Source organism: Leptosomus discolor, chromosome 3, assembly GCF_034619465.1.
Source record: "Leptosomus discolor isolate bLepDis1 chromosome 3, bLepDis1.hap2, whole genome shotgun sequence".
Lineage (NCBI taxonomy): Eukaryota > Metazoa > Chordata > Aves > Leptosomiformes > Leptosomidae > Leptosomus > Leptosomus discolor.
In genome coordinates this window covers 39,905,504-39,924,638 of record NC_141393.1, presented here as the reverse complement: position 1 = coordinate 39,924,638, position 19,135 = coordinate 39,905,504, and the positions used below count along the sequence as shown (strand labels likewise).

Here is a 19,135-nt window from a genome sequence, read left to right as displayed (position 1 = left end):
AGTACAGAGAGTGCTTATCTTTCTCTGTTAGAAGTGTCAAACTGTTTCATTACCACAAAAACAGAAAATACTTTGATGTAGATAACGCAATTTTAACTATCACTTGTCCTTAACGATTTTCAGAACTAGTAACAGAAAACCATACCATACATTGTATTGTGGGAGCTTAATTACTTCTAGGATATGAAATAAGGATAATTTCATCTCACACCTTCTTAGGTATAACTGACTTCTGAAGCAAATTATGCTAAATTACTTTTCAAATTAGGTATTTACTGGAAATAATTTTGGAATTTATTTTTTTAAACAGAACTTTCTGCTAGATCTCTTTTTTCTTTGTGAAAATTTTCCCATGAACACTATTGGGATGGGCATATCTTGGCAGGTACCGATCCCTGAATCCAAAGGCTCACTTATAAAGCCATGTTGAACTAAATTCCATTTTCACTACTGCTGCAACAGAAAACCTTGGAAAGGGATGGAAAGATATCCTTGAGTCTTCAAGAGCCTGACAAACTTGCTTCTGGATGAAGGGCAGATTTGGTTTAGGCTCAAGAAACAAATCATAAACACTGAATATGTGAATATTTGGAAACGCTGCTTTAATCATCTAAGGAAAACACTCAGGCCTCTAACTTACTAGGATCTCATCATGTGAAAGAGTTGTTACACTGAGCAGCATAAGCATCTATAGATTCCATCCTTCTTTTACTAGGCTGTATGGTAAACCCACCCCCCCTCAGGAGCCAATAAGCACATGCAGGAGATACAGCTGATACAGAGTGTACTTGAATTTCCAAGAGACATGTAAAAAAGCTTTTTCATCAAAAAGTCTTAAAACCCCTAAACAGCCAGGGTACAGAAAAAGAAACTTAAGGCATGTAACTGGCTAAAAGACAAAAAGGAGCTGAAGAGAATGGTCATCAGAGTAAGGCAGGGATCTGAACTTGGACGTACATCTGATAGAGGTGATGAATAGTAAGGTAACTGAGTTTGCTAACACTACCGAGTTATTACTCTACAGCACTGGAGTTGAAGACTGGCTATAAGAGCTATCAAGTGACAGTGCATAACCGGGCAAAAGAATGGCAGACGAACCTCAGTGCAAGTAACGCTTGAAGCGATCCACGTGGTACAAAGATACCCAACTTTGCCTCTAAAGCAATGAGCTCTGACTTACACCTTATGGAACAGGATCTTAGGTGTGCGTGAAAAGATACTTCAGTGTTCAGTAGTAGTCATAAAGCAAATAAAATATCAGTAATTATTAGTGGGGGAAGAGATAAGAAAGCGTACTAAACCAAAACTTTTCCCCATTTTTAAAACTGCACTGTTTTAAAATAGATGTGGGAGAGGAGGAGGGGAACTTCAAGAATTCCAGAGAGAGGTAAAAGCATGATCAGAAGTACTCATGAAACTGGTAAAGTAGAGGGGTAGGATAGACAGCTCTATAAAAGCCTACAAGCTATCATGAGCTAGGAATGCATCACTCCATGCTCATATTCTTAGCCAGGCACCCACCGCTGGTCATGGTCAGTGACAATACTGGGTTGCATCTACCTTGGTCTGACCACACATAACCATTCCCATGTTAGTCTAGATGCTCTGCAATAGCCACAGCTACCCATATCTTCATCCTCTTGAACTGTGTTCTAAGTTTCAGAACCTCATCTGTTTCACTAACTAGAGAACAAAGTATTTTGCTCAGTTTTGCTTCTGGCAGTATTTATTTGGGGATTCTCTGTCTTGTCCATTTAAATAACCAAACCATAAGGAGGCTGACAAAATCTTCATGGTAGTAACTTATAAACCTGTTTAGAACAGCTATACTCTCTCCCTTGTGGGGCAGATAATGATTAGACCTTTTTCAATTTTATGATGGCAATGTTAGACGGACAGCAAGAAGAAATAACACAGATGTTAATTCTGTGCAGGAGAGGCTGATCATGAGAAGCATAAAAGACCAGGAGAAAGAGACAGTCTCAGTACTCAGAGACGTTAAATGTCACTGTCGAAGTTTTTAATCATAAAATTCATTTTACTGATGAACTTTCATTTTACTAAGTTTAAGCTATATAGCTGATGAGCCTCAGCTCCATCTTTAAGACGCCAGGGTACTATCACCTAATTGAAAACCACTTGTATGAAGAAGAGGCTTAGAATATTTTGCCATGTAGTTTGTTTTGGGGGAAGGAAAAAAAAAAAGAAAGAAAAAAAAGAGACAGGCAGCACTCTGGTAATGGTTGTGCCAATACAACATTACAACAAAACATTTAGTAACATGGGAGATTTCTATTCTCATTATAATAGCAATACAAAAACCAGAACAGAACTCCCTCCTCTCCACAGTCTTCAAAAAACACTTAGTCTCTTTTAAAGTAAATGAAAATGGACAATTGCCATAATGATAATCAAAAACTTTAGACTACTTAAAGCAATGAACTTGATTTCATACATCCCAAATATTCTGCCAAACTTGGGGGAAACACATACAACTCTCCCTACAGATGACAAGCTTTAGTTTAAATGAGGCATTTTAATAGACTGACTTTCATCACCTAAAGCTAAAAGGTAATTTTGCAGTTCATGGCAGTAATCTGACAGTTTAAGACAATTTGTCTCATCCTGTAACTCTGCACTTACGCCTTGTTCATCCAGCTTCATAAGCTGTTCTGTGACTTTTGGAGTGTTGAAGGCCAGCCTTAGGCAATGGATATTCAGCTCAGGAACCACATACTCCAGCACTTCTTTTAGCGGAAGTCCCCTGGCTGTGCAATGCTTTGCAGTTGAAGGGATAGCATCTTCCAGCACAGAGCCTCTTAATGTCATAAGCTAAACATACAAAACAAAAATAGCTTATATATTGAATTATGCACTGAGAAAAGGCTGATTAGCAATAGCAGTGTTGCAAAACGTGCCATTTTTCCAATTCTCAATAGAGACTGAGGACATTAAATAACTTGTGTTGCATGAAACAGACACTTGATATGCAAAATGACACAGTCTGATAGCAGTAGGCAGAATATTTCAAATGATTCAACAGATTTAAATTTTACAGGAAACTAATACTTGGTAAAGATTAGTAGTATTTCTAGAAGAGCATTTCAAAGTATAAAAGTATGCTTCTCAGGTCTAGCCACTGTCACATACAAAAGCGGAGGAAGTGATTTCCCTCCTCTTTGTTTGCTTCTAGCTAATACAGCTCCTGTAAGTTTCTCCAGCTTTAACCAAACCTTCACTGTTTCCTCTGTATCGGATGTTACGGAGTAACTCATTCACCGACACACTTACTTGTATTCTGTGTTATACAAACATGTGGCATAACTTTTGTCAGAAGAGATTCCTGTATTATAGGTATGTAGAGGAGACAGAAATCTATTATCAATGCTGAAAAGCACACAAACCCCACACATACCACCTGGCTTTGCCTGCTCATTTCTAGCTGCTTCTACTATCAATCCTGAACTGCTTACCTCACTGGTTCTGAATATAATCCGGTAGTTGTACTGAGGTCCATTTTCTTTTATTTCCTCCGGCTTCTCTCTTCTTATACTCACAGCTACTGGACCCAGGTTCTCATCTGCCCCAAAATAGTTCCAGTGTTCTTGCACACAAAAAGAAAACACACACACAAATAAAAGCTGGTCTTACTTCTTACCTTTCAACCATATTTTCATGCTTAGTTGTTATGTTGGAAATAAATTGCCAGCTCCACCTGAGTCATTAAGAGCATGTCTTGAGTGGGACCACAATTTCAATCTTGTGCTTCAGATACCTAATGAGCTCTGTTTAGACAAGAAGGCTGAAATTCAACATTGCACCTCTGCTTAAACAGGCCTAAAGCAGGAAAATATCTCTTATATTGAAATCTGTTTCATTCTCATTGAGCTAAGTAAGTACAACCAATTTCCTCCCCTTAAAAATAAAAACAAGGAAGCCAAATGCACCAAAGTGGGAAACTCCTCACTCTATGTTAAAATGGGAGAGGCACACATTTGCACTTAGCAAAGGATGTAACTTATTTTTGTATGGAAAAAGCAAAAAACAGTCAAACAAGTTACTCAATTATCGAAGTGGAAAAACCGGTGAAGCTGAAAAAGAAGTTAAAGACTTGTTCATAGCAAAAAAAAAAAAAAAATCAAAGCATAGTACCATAGAAAAATATAATAAAGTACAAGAAACAAAGTGACTAACGTCAATATTTAACAGTGAACTGTCAAACAACCCTAAGAGTAAATGTAAAGTGCTAGAGTTTAAAACCAGCCTAGTTGGGAAGGCAGCAGAAAGGAGAATACAAGCTGCAGAAATTGCTCACTAGCTGAACAGTAGATTATTTGAGAAACATTTTTATATTTGTTTAACTATATACATGTAAAGTCAAGCTTTACGTGAAAAAATATTAGAAAAGTGCATTTAAAAAATTAAAGCTCAACAATTTAAGAGATTGGTGTTGAAGACTCTTTTATTAAGCCTTCTGAGCATTATAAACTATCTTTACTCTTAACAGAGGGACATCACCATGAATGCAGCAACATACAAAGTTGCACATATCTCAAGTGACAGCAATTGAATTAAACAATACCTGAAAGGAAAATTTAAGAGAAACTGTCAAAAAATACAAGTCAACCATTGTACAAAAAAAGTAAGTCCTATGTCATCACTTTCCTTATGCTGCGTATCTGCATATACGAATGAATTTATACATGCACAAAAATAGAAAGTTAAGAGCTATCTGAAAATTCAACAATTCAGAGAAGAAATGTGAAATTCAGTGGAATGAAAAAAAGATGTAACTGCCCTGAAAGGAAACATAACCATACTGCCTGAACTACTACATACAGATCACTCGTTATTCTTAAAGCAACTGAAACTTTAAGACAAGAGCTTTAAGAGCAGTCTAACATGAGCTATTCTGATATAGAGATAAAATGAAAAATGTTTTTGTATCATCATCAGGAACTGCATCTCTAATGGCACTAAAAATAGATACTGAAATACACTCCATCCAAAGTGAATGGCAGTCATTTTTCAAATGAATAATCATTTGCAGTGTTAAAAATCTGAGTACCTCATTTTTTATTCTATTTCTTTTTAAAATTATACTTACTGGTTCTTGCTGTACTTTCCTCCAACACACTAAATGCTTTTCAAGCAGGTGCTCTCTCCTTATAAACTTACTTGTGCCCTAGTTTTACACCTTTGTCTTCACACAGATGTTCAACCCTTTAAGCCCTTGGAGCTCTATTCTGTTCCCCAGTATCTGGTATTTTTTACTAGCCTTTCCTCAAATGTCTTCCATGTAAGATTTCAGAGCATGCAAGACATAAAAGAAACATGCTTGCAACATTATAAAGCTTGCTTTCTAACAAACTCCTCAAAAGCCCACACTCTGCACAGAGGTAACAAAGATTCAAAATTCCTTTAATATCTTGTGGAATATCCTGTAAATATTGGCCTAAGTTTTGGGTGACTGAATTAGTCATGAGTGGGGAAATTATGTATAAATTAGACGATCCACATAAGCCTAATTAAATCTTTATACTACTCCACTGATACAAGCCCTGTAAAAGCCACAGAGATCTTCTGTTGTTTAAAAACCCAAACCATCTTATTAGCACCCTAGCTTTTCTTCTTCTTCCATTAAGCATCTTGCTTTTTCCATGATGTTTATAGCTCACTGAACGGTTTACAGCAGAGATGGTCCATGCAAAAGCAGCAGTCATTGAGAAAGTGGGATCAATTTTCTATCAGTACATTATGCAGCTTCCAAAACCTGAGATAGCTTGGCCATCTCTACACTAAACTGCTTAGTGACTTCAAAACATTTATGTACCTTTTCCAATACAACAGAAAATTATACAGGAAAAAAAGAGGATATGTTAATACATACTAAAGGGTCCAAAAATTAGGCTAGAGTTTTCTGTACATATGATAAAATTTATCTCATAAGAAGTCTAGCCTGCAATTCAGATAGTGTGTTTTCTCAGGAGAAATTATTCTGCATCTTGAAGGGAAAATACATTTTGGAAGGCTGATAAAAGGAATGCTTGAAGCTGCATGAAAATACACATGCAATTTTGTGTCCTTTGATTATGCCTTTTATCTAGCTATTATTTATTTGGGAAAATGTACTCAAAGGAGTATAGAATTTTACACTTCTCTGCTAATAGGAAATGTCTTTTGTCCTCTCTCCTTTCATTCTACACTGGGCAGTTGTCTTTCTTGCTCTCCTACCCGTCTCCTCAGTCTTTTCACATTGTCCTCTCCTCTATTCGTATATACTACCAGGTCCTTCACTCTTTACCTTCCTCTTTATTCTCTTTCTCCTCCTCTATCCCACCCTCTGTAGTCATTCTGCAAGCTATATTCCCTCATATCTGCCTACTTTTCCCTGTGGTAGAGTTTCTTGCATCTCTACCTGATTTTCTACTACATCCTGAATTTCCTTGCATCCAACCATTTTCTCTTCCCTGTAGCAGGAAAAGCAGTAGCAGAATTCCAGTGCACAAAGCTTAAAATCCAATCTATGAGTTTTATTGTAAAAACAAGTGCTACTTCACAAGTAAATCAAGAATTTTATGCAAAACATTAATAGTATAGAATACAGCTTTTTCCTCCACCCCATGCAGAACCTCACTGAAAGCAACACTTCTCAATCTTCACATTACTTCATTTAAACTACTGCTGAAAAATTATTAATCAAAAGACACCCGGTAGACAACTAGCAACAGCCATAAATTAATTCATAAATCCACACCAAAAATAAACAACTGCTTGTACCAGGTCATTAAAACAGATTAGACATACTTTTAAAAATAGTTAAATATTTATCATATCATTCAAAAGACACTTCCAGTGAAAGAACCTAAGCGAAAATACTCATTTTCCTGGCAGATATTTACAAGTTTCCCTTGTAAATACACCTGATTTTGAGTGAGAAGGTTCTTTTGTGCTTTCATCCTATTTACCTCTGAATATCATGTTCAACTGATGCATTGTGTGTAATCAGACTAGAGCTAAAAATCTCAAACATTTAACTTCAGAATGAAACCCTGCATTGAGCAGTTTCCTCTAAACCTACCACAGCACTTACAGCACTGGAAAACTCTGCCCAGCAGTTCTCTAGAACCAAGAGGGCAGAATTTTTAAGCTCGGTCCTGTAATGTCTTCACACTGTTGCTCATGACCAGACACCAGACAAAAACTGTAAATTTTCTCTAAGTCTAGCCTCATATTTGAAAGGTATCTATCTGGGGATAGAATATGCAGCAATTTAAAGCATTAGAGCAAAGGGGTTTTTTTACTGGCTGCCAACAGTTAAAGGAAAGCTGACCAACAGCTCATTTGTTAGAAAACCAGCTTGGGAAACTATTTACTTCTCAGTCAAGTCTTTCATTCTAAGCCAGTAACTCAAATTTCTCCTAAATGGTAATGATGTTAGTAACTACTGCCTGATGATGGCCAAAGCTAAACAGATGCTCTTGGTTCTTCCCAAGACAGCTGTAATTCCGAGACACGACTTGGTGGGACAGAGAGAACAGATCACTCCTCCAGAGCAATATGCTCTATTTTCTAAGCAGCTGAAGGAAACAAATTTTTCCATCCCTATGGTTTTATTATTGGCCATAAATAAGTTTTTAATATCAAGCTATAGACAGATAATAATAAGCATGGCTCTCCTTGAAAAATACTTTATTGCTAATGATTAAATCGCTACCTAAATGTACAAACATTTATAAGACTTCATCCAGAATACATACACAAAGCTTTTACCCATGTATGGGAAAGAAATTCAAGTCTTTATGTAAGTTATGGCTAGACATTCAGAATTTTTAAGTACCAAACAGAAAACATTACAATACTCCCTAAGTCTGCTGTTCACTTGTGTCTTAAATACTGTGCCCTCATCACAACTGGAAAAGGTTCAGAGAAGGACAACAAAATACGTTTGAGGGGAATAGTATGCTTGAGGCTTATGAAGTAACACATACCAAGGAAAGGTGAGAAAATCAATTTTTTTCACCCTAGCAGTGAGACTGTTTAATCTGATGACCCTAGTTTTCATTCTGGAAGCCAGCAGACAAACCCAGTAAAAACTGGCTCTTTATGACCAATGTAGGTAGTCAAGACGCAGAACTTCTTGCTACTGCAGGAGTACTGTGAATGCTGAAGTTTATTCATTGTAACAGATACCTGGATAAATGCCTGGAAGATAAGTCCAAAGACTACTAAATACAAATGATACTATACAGCAGGTTATGTCGTACATTATCTACACATCTCCAGAGGCTGGGAAAGTACACCCAGAAAGTATCGCTATGCTTTTGCCCTATTCTTACACTTCCTTCAGTATCTGTTGCTGGCCTTTGCCAAAAGATAGGACTAGAACTCTTGGGTTACCTTAAGACAACTCTTCCCTTCTTGGGGAACTGCAATTTTAAGCCCAGAAGCACTGAGTTCAAGGGTTTTGCTTCCCTCTCTTTTTTTTTTTTTTTTTTTTTTTTTTAAGAATAAACTGAAGCATTGCAGTCAATATTATGAAATGAATTGTTGGGAGTAGAAAGTTACATATTTAAGTAAGAATCTCACTTTCTCACACAGAGACACATCTTTTCTTACATTTCAGTAAGGCCTGAACAACTTGCTCCTCCTTTCTGTTGAAAAAATACACTTTTTATCAAAACCAAGTTCACCAGCCATCTTAATATTTATTTTATTAGAAGACTAGTTGCATGGTTTTATACTTATCACAATCATAAGACAAACAAAAATGTCAGAATGCTCCACAAGGAAAAAACAGTGCAGAAAGTAGCCCCAAAACAACTGACAGATAGCATTTTGAAATCTTCCCTTCACTCCCTCCACCCTTACATTTGGTGCCCCTATGTAGAAAAAAAAAAAACAAACCAACAAACAAGTCCAACCTGTTTTCCTTCCAATTAATTCTAAAAGAATCATGTTTAGAGAGAAAATATTTTATTTCAATAATTAGATTTTTTTAAGTTTTGCCCAGTACCAGCACACTTTGAAACATTTTTATTGTTATTAACGATCTCATCTGTGTTTTTCAGCCAGGATTCCGATTTCACTCCAGAGGGTCCAGATGACAAAGTTGCCCATGGACACAACCGAGCAGCAAGAGCTGAAAGCACACATACATTATGGCACAGGTGAGAATGCTGTCCAGCTACCTACTACATCCATATGACCTGCAAACCCCTCCAATAAAGAGGTGTCTTAAAAGATATAACTATCAAATTAAGAAACAGAGGTGCCGGGAGAGACCCTGTTATCTTAATTTAAACAGGTCAGAAATTGTCTTTTCAGGCATTGAAGTCGAAAAGAAGCGAAAACGTCATACAAAACCCCATGACTGCCATGTAAAATTCAAACAATGAACAACTTCCTTTAATAAGTTTTTCCTGTGTATAGTTACCCTTTTTGTTTTAAAAGTTATCCTTTGTGTAACTTTCATAAACTTTTTCTTGTGCTGGCTTTCCCCCCCACTCTGGTTTGGTTTTTTTTTTAGCACTTGCATTACTACGTATCTCAGCACATGTAAATGTCTAGACTTAAGTCTTCTAATTACAAGCCCCCCATCAAATACACCTTTTGAAATACACCTTTAAATAGTCACCTTGCAAATACATCATTTGCAATATAAGAGTAACATTCATGTCCTGTAAGTATAAACAACTCCATGTGAGATAGTTGCATGAGAGCCTTCCACAGTGAACTAAGTGAAGTAACATTGCAATTCATATCATCCTGCAAGGCTCACTTCTCTCGACTGAGTACAAAGGGCGTCTGCACAATTAGCTCAGATAGAAAGCAGAGGAGCTAAATCCAGCCTTGGGAACTACCATTATGAAGTTCTTTTCCCAGTATCTGTACCAGTTTTCAAACTTCCACTAAACTGTCTCCACCAGTATTTTCACATTTAGAAGTCTGGACACCAGGCCAAAATATTATTTATCCATAGTTTCATCATTGCTCTCTAAAGGGTCAAATATGTGTATTTCACCTTAGTATTTCCTTTACATACAAATGCTCATCCATTTGCATTCATTGATGAACTTACACAAGATTCATCCATAAATGTCACACACAAAATATTTTACACTAACTAGATTAAAGTATTTTAATTAATTTAGACCATGTTAGTAATGCTCCAGCTCACTGATACCTCCCCCATACACTGCTAAAATTTGAGATGCATCTATCACCCAAGTAACAATACCTGTAGAGAATGAGCTATTACTTCCATTTAATTAAAGATTTCAGTCAAGTAACCATCAGCATTTCACCAAATTACCTTGGAGAAATTAAAATTACTGTAATCAATGCACTGTTTTCTTTTTTTCTAAGACACAAATTATTTTTTGTGATGAGACCTACTTTTCATTAAATCATGCTGCCTGGTATCATTAATGATTTTTAACTGGCAGTTCTTTGTTGATATAGTCCCATATTACCTGCTTTGTCACTTCAAGTTGGAATGAAAACAAACTAAAGGATTACAATTCTCTGGGTCATTGCTTTTTATTCTTTACAAGCTCCTGAATTACTTCAGTAGTTCTCCAATTTTGTGAAATTTTCCTGGTTTCCAAGTTATCGTTGCCGAATCAGAATACTTTGCTTCATACTTTTAACACTACAAAATTACCCAAGGTCTGCTGACTTGACTCACTGATCCCACTGAAACTGCCTCTTGTCACTGTCTAATCCATTCATAACATCATAAAGATCCAACCTCCTCTTCAAACAAGGAAGTTTCTGCATCATTACTTGCTTCATGTTATAAAAACTTTCAGTTACAACTGACTTCCTTGATTTTTTTCCTATTATGCTGCTTTAAGACTTATCACTATCCTGCCTCTTTCAGATTAGTCTAAAGTTTGCTTGGCGAAAGACATTATGCTGGGTGGTCAACAAAATGTGTTTGGTACTGGTAGAACTGTGGGGTCTGGACATATCTGATAAGGCTTCTGAAGCACACCTCTTCAGACAAAAATCCCTGGTAGGAACGATGCACCAGCTTGTGCCTGCTGGACTGAACATGAGCACACCAAATTAAAAATCCGGGTTTAGGGTTTAAGGAAAAAAATCACAGCTGTTTCTTTACCTCCAAAAGCACTCCATACACACAGCGCCACTTCTATACCTGATTACCCCTCACCAATACCCTTAGCACTAGGTTACGTCAATTTTATTTAATTCATCTTAATTACGACTAAAAAGAGCTGAAGATGTAATGGTGACTGGCATTGCAGTAGCATGAGGGTGTGGTTTCCCTTAAAGATAAGGCAAACTAATAAATTGCTGTTGCCTAAGGGCTGAAATCCCACTAACAACACCTTCCTCAGCTTCTGTTCACTTTCATTGCTTACCTGGCACTAGGCTTTGGCACTTCTCTGACTGCAAGGAAAGCTGATTTGACTCACTAAAATTGAAGGAAAACAACCAAGCAACCAAAAGCAAATTTATTGTGATGGCAAGATTTCTGCTTTGTTAGTAAACTGAACAAGCTTATCAAGTTCTCTGAAAACAAGAGAACTGGTGCAAGGAAGGGGAAGGAACAAAGTCTTCCCATTTTAGTGCTGAAATGCTGTTAAATCAGGTCAACTGTAACATGAAACTGCACCTTTAGTTGCTAATTGCAAAACTTGCCAGAGTGATAAGGAATCAAATTGTTCTGGAGGGAGACAGATAGGAAAGTAATCACAGGCAAAGGTCTCTAATCTAACCTCAGGCTCCCTCCTCCAAACATACCTCATCCTATATTGCACATCTGGCTTGCTGTTGTCAGGAAACCATTATTTTTCCCCACTCCTTTCTCTTCAAAGAATGCGGATGAGCACCCCCAAAAACCATGCAGCAAAGGCTACCTCTCAGCCCTAGAAAGACTACAGGAAGAGGAGACTATGGAAAGTGTGACAAGAGCCACCCAACCAACGGACAATGCAGAGAAGAAGAGGCGAGATGTATTTCGAGGCAAGGGAAAAATGGGAGATGAGATTATTAGCTGTAACACACAGTGAACAAGTTGAAGTTTTTTTGAACTGACCATCCACTTATTTTAACCAGGTATCCTTGTTGCTTTAATCTTCAGGAAACAAGCTCTTTTGAGGTGCTTTGGCTAGAGAGATGAAACCCACGGGCAGCTAAGGAACAAGCACTCCTCAGGTCAGTCATTAGACCAATTCTATCCATCAGGAGACACCATAGCAAAGCACACAATCCTGCAGAGAACTCTTTTAAACTTTAAAACTTTGGTTTGCAGTCCTTTTTGATCATTTTCAGAATCAGAAAGAACAGACAATGAGATCTGCATCTCACGGGGCAGCACATTTTGGTGAAGAGGGTGTCTGGGTAATGTTTGGGTTTTGCTGGTTCCTCTAGGTCAAAAAGCTTTGATCTGATTTTTTTCCTGCAGACCTCCAATGGAAATTATAACCCTTGGTATCAGTGGAACCATGTGATAAGAGAATTGTAGTCTATTTTCAGATACATTGTTGTCACTGCAACATACCTGTGTGCGTATATAGTTATGTATATACAGTGATAGCTTCTTTCTGCAGAATATGACAAAATTTTCTTTCTAGAATGATGCCTATACATAATGAAAATAGTGACTGAGGACGACATTTTGTCTTTATGTATATGATATTATTGATTTAAACAAAAAACCCCGTACATTTTGAAATGGATGATTAAGTTATTAAAACATCCAAAGATTACTGTAAATGCTAACTTTCCAAGCTGCACATTCCATTAAATCCTCAGTACATCGAGCCTTGACACGGAGGGAAGAAAGTTCTTATATTTTAGGATTTTTTTTTTTTTTTTTTTAATCTTTCAAGCACCAACCCCTGCCCACTCCCATGGATAACAAAGCTATGTTTCAAGACATCTATAATTTGCAGCCATTGCTAACTGTCATGTATATCAATTCTAAAATCATCAACTTTTTTTTTTACTCCAACACTGTGAAAGACTATTATACACAACATGTACTGATCGGTAAAATTCACCATGTTTAAGCACTGATGAGAAAAAAACCCCACCTAATTCTTGCAAATACTATTATACATCATCTGAATTTATGTTTGTAAACCAAAAAATCATTAATAAAACACAAGGAGAAATAAAAATTTACCTACCTTTCTGATAGAAGAATTTTCGATAATAATATGCGCCCAGGTCTACGTGTTCAACGATGTATCTTTTCACTCTGTCTAGGTGTAAAATCAGATTCTCCTTGGGGACTTCCAGAACTGCTACTCCAGCATTTGTGCAATGAGAACTCAGAGTCGACTCAAATGAGGCACTTTCACATCCACTGAAGGATCCTGAATTAGATTTGGAAAGACTGATCTTCCTCTCCCCTTCCCCACCAATCTCATTACGAAAATAAGGACAACTCATCACTAGTTCATTGCTTTTATCATCTCCCTGGTCCATATTGAGACTTCCTTTTGAATTCAGGTCTTCAGTGCTGCCCATTGGAGAATTGAAACTTGCAGAATGGGACAGGGGTCCAGAGACAAGCGATGCTACAGCAGCAGCAGATGCACCTGTGGTTGTGTTCCTTCTTTTAATAACATTATGCCTGTTGATTGCTGCTTCATTTAAATCAAATAAAATACTCTGTACATCATAATGAGCAAAACATTTCGGACAAGTCCAGGGCTTGACACTATCTTCTGACCTGTTATCTTCAAGATCTGAAGATTTCCCAAGCTCCCCTTCACCTTTGGCATTGCGCAGCTTACGAAAAATGGATGAATCTCCTGTCTCTGATTTTGAACGTCTCTTGAGAGGCTTCTCCCTTTCCTTAAAGAGTCTCAGATTTTCCCTTTGAGTTATAGGCCCATCTATCACATCTAGAGAGAATCCTGAACCCTTGCTTCCACTGGCAATCAGGAGTTCACTGAGCTTAGTTGTGGCTGGGCTTCTCTGATCAGACTTTTCATCCTTATAGCCCTTCAGTAAGTCAAAAAAACTTTCCCCTGAAGTTCCCTGCTTATCTATGGAAGATGTGCTGCCATACTCCCTGTGCAGAGATGGGCCAGATTTAAAAGTGGGTGAAATACATTCATCAAAACTATCCACATCGAGCTCACTTATGGTAATGTCGCTGTTGCTGCGCTGTCTTATTCGGCGAAGAGCTTTCCTTGGGGAACTGGGATAGCCGTCAGGTGTAAGAAACCTGGAGTCTAGATTCTCAGATTGTCTTGTCTTGTTTTTAAGTGTGCTCTGGATGCTCTTTAACATGACAGAATCACTAGCATTCAGGTTAACAGAGCTTCCCTGACTCCCAGGACTGCTTTTAGAAGACATGCTGTCTAGGCAACTTGATGTTTCAATATCTTGACTAGATCTGCTTGTTTCCTTGATATTCTCCTTCCTTGGAGGCCAATCAGCAATCCTTGCCCTGACCCCCATTTTAGGGACTCCGGGGGTAGAGGTAACATGATGGGAACTTTCATTGCGAGGTGGTCCAACTGGTGCCATGACTGCAGATCCTAAGCTGCCATTCTGTGACCTAAAGCGCCTCATGTAAAAGTCATCCGAGTGGACTTTTGAGGTGCCATCTGTTCCGATTGATACCCCAGTGGCAACAGCCCTTTCGGTCTGGGACCGCTTCAAGCTGGTCATGATCTTTCAGTATGTTTAACCTTAGTAAGTTCCAAAAGAAAACACAGTCATTTCTGCTTTTTAAATGCACAGTTCTCTTTTGGAGAATAGTCTCCAAAATATAAAATGGTTGCATGAGATCTTAATCATGAACATTTAAGGACACAGTTAAATGCAGGATGTCTAGAAAATTCAGATATTCAGTAAGTTTTGATAAGCAATAATTTCCTTTAACTTTTGCATTTTAAGAAGTAGCCATGCTCCGATATATTCAAATTGTTTTAACATCACTTGTGGTCCAAAATTGACGTCAGAGTTGTAATCCAATCACGCTGCTTTTAAGCCTAAACCAGAGAAAAACGGAGATAAAAGCATTAAATGTTTCATACACAACTTTTTTCATAACAAACTATCAAAGTAATTTTTACACAGAATTAATATTTCTAACAAATATGCTTTTAAATCTCATTGATCATCTCAAAAATGCAGAGAATTGTGGTATATGCTGGTGAAGAATTTTCTAGATATTGTTGGTTTGCCTCCTTTTCAAATTTACATTTGAATTCCACACCTAAATACAATTTTTTTCCTTATGAACTGATCAGTAATACCTTTTAGTTGGGTTGGCAGACAGTTTTACGAAGCAGAAGTAGGGAGCTAATTTCCTCAGCTGAAAGACATGTTCAGTATACGTTTCCTGTAGACACTATAGAGGAGCCAGTTCACAACTCCAAATTTTGTTTATAAATGCTTTAAAGAATTTACCACTTATAAGTCATACATCCTTGGTTGCAGTTAGGTATTAACAATGCCTATTCAACTTTTCCATTAAAGTAAATAATTATGATATGCTAACAAAAAAAAAGGAAGGAAGCTAATTAGCAAAAAGATTACAAAATGGTAATTGAGAGAATAACTGTCAATAACATTTACTCTGTGTTTTGCACAGCCTTATTTGCAGACTAGCTGGGTAGTCCAGAAAGTATATATCACCTCTGCCCAGATTTCACAACACATAAAAAGACTAAAGCTAAACAGAAGCACATTCTTTTAAATAACTTGATATGAAAATGTCCATTTATTTCCCTGGCTAACAAAATATTGTCTGACACAGCTCCTGTATAATCCAGCTTTACAAAGCTGTGGAAATTAAATGCTTTCCCACACCTCATCAGTACCAAAGTGATTACAAAGCATTTAGTATACTACCCTTTGAGGAGCTAAAAAATAATCCAAATACATCCTTACTGGTAGAAGACAAAAGCATGAGACTGTCAAGATAAAATCTTTCATTGCTGTGTACATCCTTTAACACAAATAAGTTAATAATTTTCAAAAGCTGAACCAATTACACGAACTGTGGCCTTTAAATATTTGCCAAATGTGTGCAGAGAGATGCTGCTGAACCAGCACCGCGTTAACAATACAGTATTGTCTACAAATCAAGGCTTTCTGATGCTTCCTGGGAAACTAGTACTTTCTGCAGTCTCTTCTCGAAACTATGCAGTACTTTGCTCCACCCTAATTAAATACCACTTTCTGCCTCCAAAGGTAGCATGCTTTAACTTCATGTGCCACAGACACCATCTCTTTAAAATACCTGCTATTTATATAAAGCTGAACACATAAGGAATACTTAAAATGCAAGCTGACTACATCACACATAACAAGAATAGTGTAAGGGTATTATTGTATTTGCACAGCTATTTACATAAGTGCGGTTACCTTCCTTGTAATTCTGCTACATGATACTGCTGAAACACTTTTTGTCTGCCTATGTAATTAGAGTAACTTCAGCAAGACAGTCTATCCATGCAGCTGTTGCAAAACCACTGAATATTCAGCTGCAACTTTTTACAAATTTCAAACACTCTCTGGTCTAAGAACTGATCAAGCTGGTGAAACAACTTTGGGCACAAATCAGATCAAGGAAGAAAAAACGCAAACACTGTGTGTCATCGCATAACCTATGTTCTGTCCATGCTCTTGAACAGTGTCATAGCAAACGTTGCTTATGCAACAAGCTCTATGAAACGGGAATGTTGCACAGCCCTTTCTAAAGGACTATACAGACTTGCTTTTTATAGGCAGAATGGAAGGAAAACAGAATGAAAACCAAAAAGGATTTAGGGCAGGAGGAAGACAAGCTAAAAGGAATAGTGAAGGAAGAAGAGTCAAGCTGAGGGTGGAGCACGAAACAGGCAGAAGTGCAAGTGTCCACTACCACACACTCCTATTCATAGCCTGAAATGAAACTCAAGTCCCTCACTGTTACCCTTTCACCACCAATTTCTCTGAAAGCAAAGTATACATCTTGTCCCCTCAAGCACTGATCCTTACAGAAACAGATAACCTACTTGCACAAGTTTCTCATTAACTTAAGGGCAGAAGTTCACACAGCAGCTCTAAAAATTCCCAGGCTTGGTGTTAACCAAATAAGCATTCAAGTGCTAGCAGTTCCTCCCACCCCCCAGATTTTTTTTTCCCCTTTAAAAATTACCAGGACAACAATCCTAAATAATTAAGGAGATGATAGATATATAGATATAAAATCTTACATGAAAAAAATATAATGAAATGGTCTGTGGAACTTATTCGTGCCCTGTTGTATGTATGGTACAGCCATTGGTTACATGACCACACAGAACATTTTCCAAAGGAAACACTTTTTCTATTCCTGACTCAGCATTAAGGATGTCTCACTCTGGGTACCAGCTGTTTCATGCTCTGCAGGTTTTTGCAACTGTCCTACTTCATCTGCTGTAGCAGCTGGAATACAGGCAATAAACGATTATGGTTAATAGTTAGTATCATAGTCTGAAAAACTATACACAACCCTTGCCTGTGTCTACCTTTATATGAATTAAATCACTTGAATCAAATTTTTTGGAGACTGTAACTACCTGTCTGTGGTTGTTTCCCAAGATCTTCCTGTCCCGGTGTCTAATTTGAGACCTAACAGTCTGATCGAAAAGGTTCAATTAGCTCCAATCAAAACAAAGTGAAAGCATTATATTTGATAACATTAAAAACTCCTAAAGCATAGGTCCTGGTTACACTGGTCAACAGATTTATTGGAAAAGGAATGCAACAGCAATCTCTACTTTAACATTTTCTCATATTCATTACTTGCAAAACATGAAAGCATCAAAGACAGAGTGAATAACACTTGATTTAAATTACGATCGATTACCAATAACCAGGACATATTATGAACTGGAACACCTGCAGAGAGTTAAATATCAAGTAGCATAATTTCTAACACAAAATATGTAATTTATTAGAATTAGTTACAACTGCAAGATAGGCAGTGTGACACCTACTTCTAAAGACAAGGCCAGTAATTGTGAAGAGTAACAATTCCTATTCCGTTACTATTTCAATATAAAAAAAAATAATAATTCAAGGTAGAGCTATGAATATCTCTGTGAACAGAATACAGTGAGTACAAACTAGCATAGCCAAGAAAGCACATGCTTTCTCCAATTCATCTGAACACATTGAAGAGGCAAACAAAATACTCAGATGAATAGCTACACATAAAAAGCAGTAAATGAAAACCATATGCAAGAACCACAAAAAGGGTACATGAAAATCTACTACAGATTATATCAATTAAAAAACAGTTAAGAGAATAGGCTTGGAAAACCAATGATCTGCTTATTGGACTGCATGCAATAACTAGTAAAGCAGTCCAAGGATCTGTTCAGAATGGGTGTCAAATCCTTAGGACAGAGTTTATTCATCTTTTTTTACCGGCATCAGAGGACTTTGTGTCTATTCTCAACTCAAAATCAGCTACAAACCAACCTGTTTTCATTCTTTCCTTTCTATTTACAACTCTTTCATCATTTTGCTCCTTCCTCCAAAACTGGGGTTCCAGCTGTAGGACAAAGGATCATTCTGATCAAACTTAAAAGGTCCTTGTAGATGAATCCCAAGATAGTTTTGCAGTACTACATCATTCTTAAAAGGCAGGTAAGTCAAGACATCTTGATTTCTTGTTCCTCAGGACTGAAGTTAGGCACCAGGACAATGAAGACCTACCAGTCAAGATTTCATCCAGAGGCCTTTGGATTAGAAAGAAGCAAATAGAAGCAGTTGATTTAAAAAAAAAAAAGTCTCACTCAAAAGAGCTCAGGATAGTAAAAAACCCTCAACTACAGCACACTAATCAGTTTCTACCTTGGATTCAGGCAGTCAAATAAGGTAATTCAACATCTACTTGTTCAGATGAATGGAGAAAAGCGATCAAGGCTGACACATCAATTCAGAGACCCTCTATTACATTTTTTCCTACATTTAGTTTATGTGGGATCGTGCTCTTTTTCCTTACAAAGTAGTGACTTCACCCACAACTTGAGTCTTACTTGAGGAGATTTAATAATTACTTTGTTATCTGCTGGGAACATGCTGAGACTTCAGATTGTAGGATCACAGATGCTAATGATCCTAATACTCTGATGTTGACAGAGATAGATTTGGGGGCACCAAA

At 37.3% G+C, this 19,135-nt stretch overlaps 1 protein-coding gene across 1 annotated transcript in view; it reads right to left on the bottom strand.

Moving 5' to 3' along the window:
* Positions 1–14,661, bottom strand: part of SIPA1L1 (signal induced proliferation associated 1 like 1) — a 76,634-nt gene extending 61,973 nt beyond the window's left edge. The window contains exons 1-3 of the mRNA XM_009961052.2: positions 13,164–14,661; positions 3,474–3,604; positions 2,644–2,832 (exon numbers count right to left, since the gene is read on the bottom strand). Of these exons, the coding sequence (XP_009959354.1) occupies positions 2,644–2,832; positions 3,474–3,604; positions 13,164–14,661 (1,818 nt within the window). The remainder of the gene's footprint in view (positions 1–2,643; positions 2,833–3,473; positions 3,605–13,163) is intronic.
* Between the last annotated feature and the right edge of the window lie 4,474 nt (positions 14,662–19,135).